This window comes from Dromiciops gliroides, chromosome 5 (assembly GCF_019393635.1).
Source record: "Dromiciops gliroides isolate mDroGli1 chromosome 5, mDroGli1.pri, whole genome shotgun sequence".
In the NCBI taxonomy this organism is placed as follows: Eukaryota; Metazoa; Chordata; class Mammalia; order Microbiotheria; family Microbiotheriidae; genus Dromiciops; species Dromiciops gliroides.
Window position 1 is genome coordinate 254447112 of NC_057865.1, and position 14837 is coordinate 254461948.

At 37.8% G+C, this 14837-nt stretch overlaps 1 protein-coding gene across 1 annotated transcript in view; it reads left to right on the plus strand.

Moving 5' to 3' along the window:
* Positions 1-3865: 3865 nt before the first annotated feature.
* OTOGL (otogelin like) overlaps positions 3866-14837 on the plus strand; it is a 201962-nt gene continuing 190990 nt past the window's right edge. Inside the window, 5 exon segments of the mRNA XM_043968164.1 lie at positions 3866-3944; positions 4907-4949; positions 7156-7204; positions 10235-10301; positions 13873-13971. Of these exon segments, the coding sequence (XP_043824099.1) occupies positions 3866-3944; positions 4907-4949; positions 7156-7204; positions 10235-10301; positions 13873-13971 (337 nt within the window).

Genomic DNA, 14837 nt, shown 5'->3' on the forward strand with positions numbered 1-14837 from the left:
CTTGCTTCATTACTTCCAAGCACTTTTGTAGTACTTATCAAATCATGTTTTCCCCTCTGAGAAAGCTCTGAGGCTTTGAGACTCTGAATTTTATTTATGATTTAGTTATTCTGTTTATATTTAGCTTGGACTTTTCTTAATCTATAATATTTTCGTTGTGTATCCAGCTCATTTATATGTTTACTCATATTTTCTTTTAGTGAAATCTTTCTTGGAACTTTAGTCTTGCTCACTGGGGTTTGTAGTGGCATAGTGGCTTCCCTGATGTGACCTTTCTCCAAACCTTTAGTAGTTCTTGGCTATTTTTTTTTTTTTTGTTAAATTCTGGACTGGATGGAGGAGCTTACTTCTATTTCTCTTTGGTTTTCTTTATTGCTGTTAGAAGTGAATGGTATTCCTAGGCTCCACAGAGTTGTGGTATAGGTAAAAGACTAAAGTTTATAGGCCTTGATTGCCTTATTGCCCTTCTGGGATGGATGGGGATGGGAGATGGGGTATGGGGAAGAGGTAGAGAATTTTCTTGGCCTTGGCCAGTTCCATCAAAGACTTTGATTTAATTAGGGATTACAAATCCTGTCCTTTCTTATCAGACATTCCTCTATTTACCTCAATTCCAAACTAGTCTAAGTGACAATTAACTTGGCAGAGTGATGTAAAAGAGAATGGAAAATTAACCCTTTTCCATAAAGGGCTTCTTAATTTGAGACCGTATTTTTCTCATCATTCCCTTTCCTAAATGTAATGGGCTATGTGGGATTTAGAGTTATAATCATTTAATCAACAAGCATTTATTAAGTGCTTCCTAGCTCCTGTGCTAGGTGATGGATATTATTGAAGATATGATTGTCTTGACAAAGACAAGAATGAAATAGTCCCTAGTCTCAAATAAATAACATTCCATTGGGGGTAAAAAGAGGTATGAAAGTAAGTTTATATAGAAATTACCTGGTCTAGATTCTCATCTATAGATGTAGAAACTGAGTCACAGAAAAGTAAAACAACTTTTCAAAATTCACAAAGATAAGATATTGCAGAGTTTGGGATTTGAAATCAAGTTCTCCCCCCCCCCGAAATCCAGGGCTAGATTCACAATACTGCATTGTTGGGACCAGCTTTGGAAAGCAGAGTTAAAATCATGATTATTTTATACCTCTGCATACTATATAAGAAGCGTCAGTGGCAAAACTAAGACCAAAGTCAAAATGTCAGGTAAAGCAATTTGAGAATTTTAAATTCTCTTACTCTAGACAGGAAAAGTGAGTGTGCTTTTTGCTGTGCATTAAATGTATAAAGATGGTGGGAAATGAAATTTGAGGTAACATTGAAGTTTATAATTTTTTTGAAAAGAATGTAAAATGTCAGTTTATACAGGAAATAAAATTCTCATGAAGTTTTCATGGAAAGGCTTTCACTTTTCATATGGTTTTACTTTGGAGACTTTATTATTAAACTTTACTGTCTGACCTGATGTTAGGAGAACTTCCGAAGTGTGCTGCCTCCAAATGTTCAATGCCTTTTTATAGAAGCAAAAACTTTAACTGGTTTTCCAGGAAGCCTTGTCTAGTGTCTCTTACTGAAACTAGAATTAAAAAAGCACTCTTTCAGTGACACATTATAAAAACAAAAAACCACAAAAGAGTTTTTCTTAGAGTGGAATCCGGAGACTCCTAATTGTTCACGTATTGTCTTAATATGTAGATTGGCAGAACTAGAAGATGGCACTGTGACCTAGGCAAGATGCTTAGTCATTATTATGGTCATATCTTCTAGCTATTTGATAATAGGAAGGACATACCCTCTCTCTGCCTCCGTTTCCTTTTCTGTAAAATGAGGATAATAATAATTTACTTTGCAGGGTTGTTGTGAGGACTAAAGGGGACAAAATATACAAAGCCCTTTGCAAACCTTAAAGTACTATACAATTGCTATTATAATTATCATTCTCTTCTTCCCTGGACTTGCAGATGGGCAATTACAGAAGGGCAAGGGAAAAGAATAATTAAAAATAAACCCTTTATTTTCTCTTTACTTCTTAATTTTGAAATATTTATATATTTTGCTTTTATATGACCCTCATTCTGGCTATCTCTTGTACTCAGAGAACCATCCACTGAAACAAGGAATAAAAAAGAGAAAAAAGGAAGTTCAGCAAAACTAATGATATATAAGTATAGTCTAATCTAATCCAGCAGATTAAACAAAACTATCAAAATTGATAATATACTTCAATTTTTTATACCTATATTTCTCTACTTCTGCAAAGGTGGGTGGGAATTCTATGTTTACATCATTGTAGTCATTATATATATTGGTTTCATAATTCTACATACTTCACTCTGATTTGGTCACTCTGATAGGTCTTCTCATGATTCTCTGAATTCTTCATATTAATTATGACCTATGACATAGCAATATTTAATTGTATTAATATATCATAGTTTGGTTAACCACTTTCCTATCAATGAGATATACTTTAAAACCTTTTTTTTGTTCAGTAATTATTTCCATTTATATTTGGTGACATGTGTAGATAGACATAAGAAAAGAACAAACTTGAATATTATTAAGGTAAGTTTGGCTCTGGGATATATGGAGGAGGGTAGGAAATTTCACATAAATCATGAAGGAGCCTTATGAAAAATATTTAGGTGACAAATGAATGTTTAACTGAAAAAAATGGGCAACTATTGAAAAGTAGGAGACAGAGTCTGGTGTTTTACAAGAGAGAATGGCAGTTCGGTATCTTATATCAGGGTATATTATGTCAGGGTGCAAAGCTTGTGTGAAGGTAGATTAATTCCTTGTTTGCTTCACCCCTATCGATATAATACAATTATTAATAATTCAGGAAGAGCAATTTGGTAAGAGGAAATATGTATATTTCACCTTATTGTGCTTAATATTCCTTGGAGCTATCTTCCTTGTCTCTAGGAATCCCACTGTGAAATACCATACGGATATCTTTCAAGGATACATGAAATTTTAAGAGCTTCCCAGAGACAACTGACCGATAAAAAGTTATTGTTGTGGGCTATTTAGCTGCTCATTTTGGATAATGGGAAAGTGGAGTACAGAGTAGAGAGGTCTGGATGAAGGGTATTTGCTTAATTTTTCTCCAAGGTAAAGGATTTCTATTACAGTCATAAAGGGGTTCCAATCTACGTCCATGAAGGAGTCAACCTATGGGACAAAATCATAGATCCTCAGAGTATTGAAGTAAAAATGATTGACATCAGTCTCTTTTAATGCCTTCATGTTTTACTGAGAGAGGTAGGAAAGAAACACCTACAGAAGCAGGCTAAAGTACTCCTACACTTTGACCACATGTTGGCTCCAGAGATGGAAATGGTTTCATTTTAAATTAATTCCTTGTTAGCTTCTTTCTAACGCTACAGTGAGTTTCATTCATTCAGTTCTTGAAACCCACAGGAATGGACTAAAATTTTATAAGATGTCTCTTATAGCATCATAAGAAAACAACAGTTTTTTTTGTTCATTCAAAAAAAAAAAAAAAGAGCAAGATTTTCAGGTGTGTGTGTGTGTGTGTGTGTGTGTGTGTGTGTGTGTGTGTGTGTGTGTGTGTAACTAATACGGGCTTAGGTAAGGAGTCACCATGCATCACTAATGAGAACCACTCATTCAGCCAGAGAAGTTCCAGGCAAGATTTCAAAAGGTACTGAAGTTGTGTGGAGTTAGGGGCCCTGGCAGTCCTTTTTCTTTCTTTTTTTTTTTTCTTGTTTACGTTATTGTTTCATATCCATGTTTATAAGTATTTAAATACGCCACAAAGACAGAGACCTCTAAGATGCTCTCATAACCTAGGCCAATCATTTGGATATATCTCCGGGTGAGAGGCTGAACTGAAATGAACATTGTGGAAAAACTCAATTTGATGATACCTTGGTGTATTTTCATCATTCACGCCCTGCTGTTTTCCTTGCAAGGTAAGGATTTCTGGTAACTATTACCTTAGTTTATTGTATTATTTTTGTTTTTGTAATTAATCAGAAATTTGTCTCTTCTAGCACCACCCTTCTGGTTTTTATGGGATGTTTTAAAGAAGATGGTTCTTGAAATTATGTTGGTCAATGCTCAATATTGTTTTATTTCTTAAATTTTATTTCCTAAAATAATGGTAAAGGAAAACCACATTCATGTTCAGTGTTAGTTTTTTTCCCTCTTCTTAGAAACTGATGTATATTTGCCTTGGACAGATATAGCAGAGGGGAAGAATCATTGGGCTGCAGATGATCATTTACGTTTGAAGATTTAGATCCAGAAAGAGCATTAGAGACCATTGTGTTCCACCTCTCTCATTTCACAGTTGAGGAAATCAAGGGCTAGAAACGGTGACTTACTCAAGGTCATACAGGAAATAAGTTGGAGAACTGGAATTTGAACCCAGATCCTCTGAGTATAAATTCCTTTCCCTTTGCATTGTAAAACACTGCCTTGGATCTTCTACCTTACAGATGTGTCCGCTTCCATCTTTAAAGTCTACAGAGCACATCGGTATCTAGCTTTAGAAGTAACTTGAGATGCTACAGATTCTTATAGAGCTTTATAATTAGAAAGGACTTTCATGGCCTTCTAAGCTTTATCTGTTATGTGATACATAAATTCCTTTCATTTTAGCCTCACCTAGTAGGGAAAACTTTGTTAAAAAATCCTCCGGTTAAAAAGTGATGTAAAAATATCCCCACTTTATTTATCCTTCTTTAATGAAGAACCGAAGGCAATCACAGTTGTGGAAGATAGTTCAAGTGATATCCTATTAAGGAGTCTAAAAAAGGAAAGAAGGAAACAAAGAAAAAAATCTCTGTCTTTCTCCCCCCCCCGCCCCCTGCCCCCTTTCCTCTCTCTCTCCTTTGCATTTATTTTTTTGCACAATTTTTTTTTCCTTTAGGAGGATCTTTCTTTGCATCATCTATCTTGACAAGAGCATCAAAGTGAGTATTATTATTCCTTTATGCAAGCTTAAAGGGTCAAACAGATTAGATTGGGCAAAGCTAAGTTTGCACATTTAATTTTGGACGGAATTAATCATGTTATTCAACTAAAGGAATTTTTACATAAAATACTTCTTGGAAACATTCCCATGTTTTAAAAATCAATAGCTATTACTTTGCTTATTTGTGAAACCAAGCATCACAGGGTCATAACAGCCTAGATTTAGAACTGAAAGGGCTCTCAGAGGTTGTTTAGTTAAAAATTTTCACTTTGCAGCTAAAGAAATTGAAGCCCAAGAAAATTAAATGACTTGCCCACTGTCACATGATAAGTAGCAGAGGTAGGGTTTGGACCAAGGTCCCTAGACTCCAGAGCCAGTGCCTTATGTTTCTCTTTATTATAATTTCTAAAGAGACATTCCTGGTAAGTCCAAATAGCTAAAGACATTAGGAAGGTAGCATCTTATAATATCATTCACTCAATAAAGTATATTTTATGAGTATGTTTTTTACATATCATAATCATTTCTAGAAGAAAAAGGGTCTTCCTCCTACTTTTGGGACATAGAAAATAATGAAACTAAACATGTATTGCAGTGACCAAATTTTACCATTTATGCAATATTCTGTCATAGTAGTCACTGTCCCACCTGGTCTTCCACCTCCACCCACCCCCTCTCCCCCCTTCATGCCATAAAAAGGAAGGTATGTTTCATTATTTATTATCTAGAACCTTCCCTGGTTTTCAATTATTCAGTTTGATTTCCTTTTATCGACCTTTTACTTTGTTGTAGTCACTGCAAATATTGTTCAGTTCTTTTGATTATTCTAGCCTATAACAGTTTGTACTTCCTTTTTTCCCTTATAAGTTCTCATACTTGTCATTTCTTATTGCACCATAATATTCCATTACATTTATAGGCCACAATTGTGGGGTGTTTTTTAGCCATTTCCCACTCAATTGGTACCTACTTTGTTTTCATTTTTCTTGCTTCCTAAAAGAGTGCTACTGTGAATCACTGGGTATATTGACTCTAGCTTTTGACTTTCTTGAAGTATATGCCCAGCAGTGGCATTTCCTTTTAGGGATCTTTTGCTTAGGCTACTTTCAGTGATTATGTACCTTCTGCCTCACCATTGATGGATACATTGGCATTATGTGCTTATCATTACTAAAGTACATGTATGGATGTGTATAGATGTGTATAGATGCACTCCCTCCAGTCATGTATACAGAAATCCATCCATGCCTCCCCACCTTTGGGTGTGATCCTTGGCTGTGTACTCCAATAATTCCTTTAGAGAGAGTGCACTCAACCTGCAGAGAGCCACATTCTAGATGACAGCATCAAATGGATACCTTTGGATCACACTATCCTAACAGTTATCCCTCCATTTGCTATGTGACTGGTCCAGTCATATATCTCTTGAGCGTCATCTTTTATAAAGCTTCCAGCATGAAGTGCATAATAGGTACCTGATAAATATTTTTCATCGAATGTTTCTCTTATGTAATTATTCATTTGTAATGTGCAACAGACCACAAATATACATTATCCCACACCCCAAACAAACCACATTATTTAACATTTTTTAAAGAATGGTTCAATGAATAAAATACCCTTAACATCATTCTAACGGGAAACACAAAATGTGATTTCTTGACCAAATTGAGTTTCTTAATGAAAAGTTGTATTTTTATTCACAATTACAGACAAATATAATCAATTCCAAAATTTTCCCTCTCTACTTACATTAATTCTAGTATTAAGGTTATGAGGCTAAAACTAAAGAATTAAGTTCCATTTGGGGGAACAAGTAAATATGTTCTTTCAGAATATATTTTATCATCCCAGAGTTCCCTAAAGTCATGGGGACAGGATTGTCTCAGCATCACATTATCCTGATTTTTAAAATTCCTTTATCCTCAAACACAAGGTTCTTCCTTAACAGGGAGTTTATATCAGAAGCTAGAGTGGTTTGTGGACGATCTCGGATTTTGTAAGATGACACGGCCCCAACCCCCCAAGCCAGCTCCTCCAATCCTCCCCCCCCCCAATCGACCTTTTAAATGTTAACCCAAGAAAGACCTCTTTGATAAAATGATGGAAATCAGGAGGAAAAACAGCAGCTCTCTCTTGGGAAAGGCTTGTTCAGGTTGCTTAGGGACCTGTGATTACACATGATCTTTTCTGTTTTCTTCCAGAAACCGATTTAATGCAATTCGACAGAAAAGAACTCCCCTTGCAGCCCAGGTAGGTAGGTGGGTCATGCTTCCAACCCAGAAAGAGGCTGAGAAATAATCCCCTCCCAGATGGAACTCTACTGTCATTCCAACAATGAGGTCTTTGTGACTCACAACAAGACAGGAGAAAGGAGGAAGAGGCAAAGCTGTGTGTGTGTGTGTGTGTGTGTGTGTGTGTGTGTGTATGTGTGTGTATTCTTTGCTGAAATTCTCAAACTCATATTCAGTTCTCAGTGATTTGGAACAAAATGGCTTACAGGACTTATCTGCCCAGCCTCCCTGCTGATTAATTCACACGCTCTTGGAAAACAGAGCTCTGATAGTTAGATACTGATGGAAAGAAAGATTCAGAAATAGTCTGGTAATTAAGGGAACAATGGACAATGAAAGAGTAGACATGCTTTCTTGAGAATGGGATAGTTATGAGCAATAGTGGTTTCTCAGGATGGGGGCTGCACTTGTCCAGGGGGGTTATTTTTTTTAAATGAAAGCCTATTTGGTACAGTGAAAAGAGAACTTTGGGGTCAGAATAAAATAGTATTTATATAGCACCTTAAAGTTTTTAAAGCACTTTACATATAGCATTTGATCTTCACAAACAACCCTGGGAGGTAGGTGGTATTATTATCCCTGTTTTATAGGTGAGGAAATGGGTTGGAAAAAGTTAAGTGACTTACCCAGGGTTACACAGCCATTTGTATCTGAATCTGAAGCAGGATTTTAACTCATGTCTTCATGACTCCAAGACCAGTTGTCCATTCAGTAACTGTCTGATGTCAGACTTGAACTCATGTCTTTCTGGCCCCAGGTCTGCCAGTCTCACCCCTGTGACACCTAACTGTAAGGTCCTCCCTCCCCTTCTTCACCTAATAGATTTCTGCCACTAACTCGAGGCCAAGAGTGCCCTTTATCATTCAGCAGCCCTGAATGATGTGGAGTTTGACAGTTGGGATGTGACTCACATGAAAGTGAACTTTTTTCTTTCCTTTCCTTTCCTTTCCTTTCCTTTCCTTTCCTTTCCTTTCCTTTCCTTTCCTTTCCTTTCCTTTCCTTTCCTTTCCTTTCCTTTCCTTTCCTTTCCTTTCCTTTCCTTTCCTTTCCTTTCCTTTCCTTTCCTTTCCTTTCCTTTCCTTTCCTTTCCTTTCCTTTCTTTTCTACCTTTTTTCTTTAAAAAAATTTTTAAAATTATTTATTTTTTGAAAGTGGACTTTATAAGAAAGATCTAGGGCACTAAGACTGATCCTTCTAGCAGGAGGAAGTAAGTCTAGAGATTAGATTTCATCTTAGACCAGAGGCATTTTGCTTATTTAGCTTTTGTTTTTCAGAACCTGAGATCATTTAGATTTAGAACTTGAAGGGACCTTATTTAACAAATGAGGAACAGAGACCTAGAGAGTTAGGTGATTTGATACAGATACATGTCATGGACCCACATCCTCTGTTTTCAAAGCAATCACTCTTTCTACAGAACCACACTGTTCAGCAAACATGGGCTCAATATGATGGTGTTGGATTAAAAGAATTATTAGCCTGCCTCTGTCTATGGGGCATTTAAATTGATTGCGGCAAGGAGAAGACCGAAAGAACCAAGAAAACTACCTCACCCAATAAACACTGGATCTCCTTGCCAAGCAGAGAGATATGGAAGCCAAAGGCAATCAATGCTAGTCCAGAATGCTAACTTGTTGGCACTTGATAATAAGCACTTAACAAATGCTTTTTCAATGCACTCATTCATTCTCAAAGTATCATGGTGGGGGGCAGCTAGGTGTTGCAGTGAATAAAAAACCGGCCCTGGATTCAGGAGGACCTGAGTTTAAATCCGGCCTCAGACACTTGACACTTACTAGCTGTGTGACTCTGGGCAAGTCACTTAACCCTCATTGCCCTGCAAAAAAAAAAAAAAATCATGGTGGAAGATTGTGAACGTCATCACCTTAAAACTCAGTGAGAAGCAGTGGAAGACAAAATGATTTTACAGAAATCTTGGTGAGGGACCCAGTGAAGACAGATAATCATCAAGGTATTTAGAGATGAAATTAAAAAGAGGAAAATGAAGAGATGAACCATGGGTCTGTGGTCACCTAGGTAGTAAGAGTTTGGGTTATAATTCAAACTCAGGTATCTCCTGACTATAAGTACAATATGTTTTGTTGGAGGAAGAGGTGGGGAATAAACACTTAAATAGCACCTATGTGCCTGGAACTCTGCTAAGTGTTTGTTTGTTTGTTTGTGAGGCAATTGGGGTTAAGTGACTTGACCAGGGTCACACAGCTAGTAAGTATTAAATGTCTGGGGTCAGATTTGAACTCAGGTCCCCCCTGACTCCAGGGCTGGTGCTCTATTCACTACACCACCTAACTGCCCTTCTGCTAAATGTATTTTTACAAATAATATCTTATTTGAGCCTCTCAGTAATCTAGAAAGGTAGGTGCTATAATTATATTCATTTTATAATGGAGAAAACTGAGGTAAACAGAGGTTAAATGATTTGCCCAGAGTCACACAGCTAATAAATGTCTGAGGCTGAATTTGAACTCAGGTCTTCATACCTTCTGCTTCCAGACCCAGTACTGTAACCACTGCACCACTAGCTCTTTTTTACTTTATATTCTACCATGCCACCCCTTACTATGCCACACTGATTCTCATAGAATCTTTGGCTTTGTACACAATGGGTGCCCAGAAAATATATAGTTGTGAGCATATAATAATGCTAATTTTATCAATAATGTTCATAATGTGCCAGCTCTCATCTGACAGATGAAGAACCTGAGGCCCAGAATAGTGAAATGATTTGCTCATGGGCACACAAGTGGTACCCATCTGACCCAGGATCTCTGATTCCAAATCCAGAATTCTTTAATCATTTAATACCATCACCTTTATTTATGAAATTGAACATAATTAGATAATTATATAATCTGTTACAAATGAACAAAATTAGATAACAGAAGAGGAACTATTTTTTATCTTTTCAGAAGAAAGGTGTGATAAAAGTGGAAGGGACAATTATTTGACTGTTTTCTTTATTTCAAAGTTCGAAGAGTCAGATTCAAGGAATTACCTTTATGAAGCCTCTATTCGAGGAAGGAGCCAATCAGTAGGTAAGTGTTTTATATGTATTTCTTCTTCCCAATATGCCCTCCTTGATAGACAAATACAATGAAATACTTGGCTTCTTTACTCTTCCCATTTTACATATGGTTGATCGAGTCAGGATGGACATTGTGAATGGAAAGAGGGGTAGCCATTTAAATACCCTTTCCCATTGGATAGTTGGCAGGAACCTCCTCTTTCTGAAGTTAAGTGTAGCTACCTTGCATTTTTTTCTATGAACCCCCTACTTCTTTTTTTTTTTTTTTTTGGGCAGGGCAATGGGCGTTAAGTGACTTGCCCAGGGTCACACAGCTAGTAAGTGTCAAGTGTCTGAGGCCAGATTTGAACTCAGGTCCTCCTGAATCCAGGTGCTTTATCCACTGAGCCACCTAGCCGCCCCCTGAACCCCCTACTGCTAAAGGCCAGAATCCAGATATTCCACCTTTATAGAGGTGCCTGAAATTTCATTTGTGTAATAGGTGAGAAGGGATATTCTCATCCTTCAGCTTCGAATGCCCCTTACTCTTTAGCCTTCGTGTTTGTTATTTGGCAAAAATAACACAGTTGGACAAGTTCTGTCATTTTTAAGGGGAGAGGCTTATGTTTCATTGATTTCATGGGATCCTTTGTGCAGACTTTTATTTTCCTTTGTATTCCAAAGCATTTGCCCATTTGAAAAGGTATTCATTTTAAAAAATGATTTATTTATAAGTGTATAGGTGTCTCTAAAAGAGAAAGCACATAGGAATTTAAGAACATGGGATAGAGACTGAATCTTGGGGAGCTCCCAGCAGAAGAATTCCCTTTCCCAAAGCAGGTTGGCAGCTTCTCTGCTAATTTATTCTTAGATAGTTGCCTAGAACAAATCTACTTAAACCATGGGCCGTGACCCCATATGGGGTTGCGTAACTGAATGTTGGGGTTGTGAAAAATTTGGCAACAATAAAAGGTTATGTATACCTATATTATATACCTAAATACCCAGTGTTGCATAAAAATTTCTCCAGCAAGATGGGATTGCCAGTGGAAAACGTTTTTTGTTTTTTGGGTTTTTTTGGTGAGGCAATTGGGGTTAAGTGACTTGCCCAGGGTCACACAGCTAGTAAGTGTTAAGTGTCTGAGGCCGGATTTGAACTCAGGTACTCCTGACTCCAGGGCTGGTGCTCTATCCACTGCGCCACCTAGCTGCCCCCAGTGGAAAACGTTTAAGAAGCCCTGGCATAGAGCACTAAGACGCAAACAAAGGGTCTTGTTCAGGGTCACACAGCCATTATGGGTTATATTCAGGACTTGAATCCAGGTCTTCTGGTATTTGAGGCTGGCTCTCTATCCACTCTTCAAGAAGAGCCTGATCACTTATCATTATTCATGAGCATGGTCATATCAATTACTTTTTCCTCAATTAAAATGTGTTTAGACCATGTGGGTGGCCTATGAGTGGCATGGGACTGCAAATACCCCTGAGTACAACCTGAATTAGATTAAATGTAACTGTGAAACTACACTGGGAAATTTGATTAAAACATAATTTGGGGGCAGATAGGTGGTACAGTGGATAAAGCACCGGCCCTGGATTCAGGAGAACTTGAGTTCAAATCTGGTCTCAGACACTTGACACTTGATAGCTGTGTGACCGTGGGCAAGTCACTTAACCTTCACTCCCTCACCAAAAAAAACCCCAAAAACCCAAACCCCAAAATAAAAACAAACAACCCCCCCAAAAGCAATTTGGAAATATTTAATGAAACAAATAAAAATACAGTAAACATAGATAACATTACATTTTTAAAAAATTGTTTATTTATTTATTTTTTTGTGGGACAATGATGGTTAAGTGACTTGCCCTGGGTCACACAGCTAGTAAGTGTCAAGTGTATAAGGTAATATTTGAATTCAAGTCCTTCTGAATCCAGGGCTGGTGCTTTACCCACTGTACCACCTAGCTGCCCCGATATCATTACATTTTAAAATGAAGTCAATATGCAGCCCTCAGGAATCCTTATGTATGGGTTGGTGGCTCCCGTTTTGATTTGAGTTCGATACTTGTTGTTTAGACCATGTGGCTCATTATAAAAACAGAAACATTATAGGACTATAAGGAGGGTGGGGGAATGAATTCCCGAGGTCATCAAGTCTTTCCCCCTGCCTGTAGAAAGGCTTGTGCTTAAACCAGGCCAGGAAGATAGTTATCCACCCTTGCCTTTAAAATCTCCATTGAAAGGAGCAGGTAGGTGGCACAGTGGATAAAGCACTGGCCCTGGATTCAGGAGTACTTGAGTTCAAATACGGCCTCAGACACTTGACACTTACTAGCTGTGTGACCCTGGGCAAGTCATTTAACCCTCATTGCCCCACTAAAAAAAAAAAATCTCCATTGAAGACTGAACAAGCCACGTTGGTGATAAGTTCCCGTGGCGCTCCATTCTTATACAGCACTCCCTGATGGGAAACTTAAACTTCAGCTGTAATCTGAGCTTGTCCTGTTCTCAGCAGATACAGAAGATGGCTTTTAACTGTGACTCATTTACTTTTTTTTTTTTTTTTAATTTTGAGATCACCCAGCAAGTAGAGGCAACATTAGGATTAGAATCCCTGTCTCTGGCTTCCTGTAGCTTAGTTCAGTCCCCTAGGGCCATGTTACTTTTCTTGACATAAAAGAAAAAAAAATCTGCATAGGCTGATAATAACTTTGGTCTTTGACTTTAAAGTGTAAGCATGAAAGAGTGCTTCATTTTTTAACTGCCTGTAAAGAATAATATACAAACTTTAAATGAAATATTTAGATTGTGAAATCAAACAAAGCAACAACATTACAGTTTTCAATTTTCATACCTCAATGATAAATGGCCATGAAATTTTCAGTTCCCAATGGCTCTCATTTTCCTGAAGCATATTTTTCAGAAAATGGTGATCAAGGGTATTTGGGGGCAGGTCAGGGAAGGCAGAAAGGGGGAAAAAACTTCTAAATGGGATATTGTAATTTATCTATGTGATCTCTACTTGAGGCTTCTTCTTCTTCTTTTTTTTTTTTTTTAGTGAGGCAATTGGGGTTAAGTGACTTGCCCAGAGTCACACAGCTAGTAAGTGTCAAGTGTTTGAGGCCGGATTTGAACTCAGGTCCTCCTGAATCCAGGGCCGGTGCTCTATCCACCGTGCCACCTAGCTGCCCCCAATTGAGGCTTCTTCTTAACGCTGCATCAAGTTGTGAGGAAGAGTTGAATATATATACAATTCCTGCCAAGCTTTGTCAACGGAATCATCTGCAGCTTGTATATTTCTGGTTCTTCTCAACTGGGATTTGGATTCCTTACATGGGAACTTGACCTTTCGATTGCTTGGAAGAGGTTCACCTTTGCTCCTGAGTTAGTCTGAACTTTGCAAACCTCTCTCCCTGCCTTGGAGCACACACTGTGAAATGAGCTGAGGAACATTATTGGTTAACTGTTTTAGTCAGAGCCCATGGTGGAGCTGGGTTCTGTTTGAGTTAACAATGGCTAAGTTTAGCCCAAGTGAAACCTTGATCTATTATGTTTATGTGAAGTGATGCCTTCCAAAAGTCAACTATTTTTTGATTTGCAGGTTCTTGCTCTCATGAATGCCTAAACGGGGCTTTCTGTTCTGCGGCTGGTACATGTGACTGTCAGATATTTCAGGCCCTTGGGGAAAGGTGCCAGATTGGTAAGTTTTAGAGATATGCAGGGGAATCCAATTTCTTAATTGAGGGGAAATTTATGGGGTAGTTTGCTATAGCAGTATTCATCCATAGAACCACATGGCAATCATAATGTAAATCTAGTGGAAACTCTTCAATTCAAGCTGGGTAATTTAAGGTAATTTAAAAACCAATGTAAAAGAAAATAGATATACTTACCTTCCCATTTCCCCATTCTATTTTCACAAGCTACACTTCTACTTTAGACAGAGCCAAGGCATTGAGCCTAGGTTTTCACTAATTGCCTACCTATTTTTACAAATAAGACATTTTTTGAAGCCAGTGAATGATCATGACCCCAATAGCATACTGATCCGTTATTGTTTTGAATGAATTGGGTGTGGGGGTGAGTGTGAGATTCTGAGTGTGAAAGGAGCATATCGTTGCTAAATGAAAAGGCTAAAGTTTGTACAAGGTCAACCTATCTGCTTAAAAGCAGCAGTATCATAGGCTTATTCACTCAATTCAATCATTTTATTTTTATGAGCGGCTTATGCTTAGGACGGTTAGTAGCTCTGAGACTTATTTTTTATCCCATTAGTCCAAATCAAAGTGTTGGAATCTTTTTGCTGCTACAAAGGGAAGGTTATGGAGAATGGGCAGGATGAGGAAGAGGAGGGACAAAAAGGTCATCTGGTCTAATTCCCTCCTCTGACAGTTGAAGACCTGGGGCTTGGAGAATCAATCAACATAGTCAACCAACATCATACCATTTTTTGGTGGTAGCAAAGACCTGCAAAGATTTTCAATGTACCCTGTATTGCATGAATGAAATGGAATATTCCTAAGAAACTATGAGAAATGGTAAGAAGTTGTATGGCACGATGAGCCT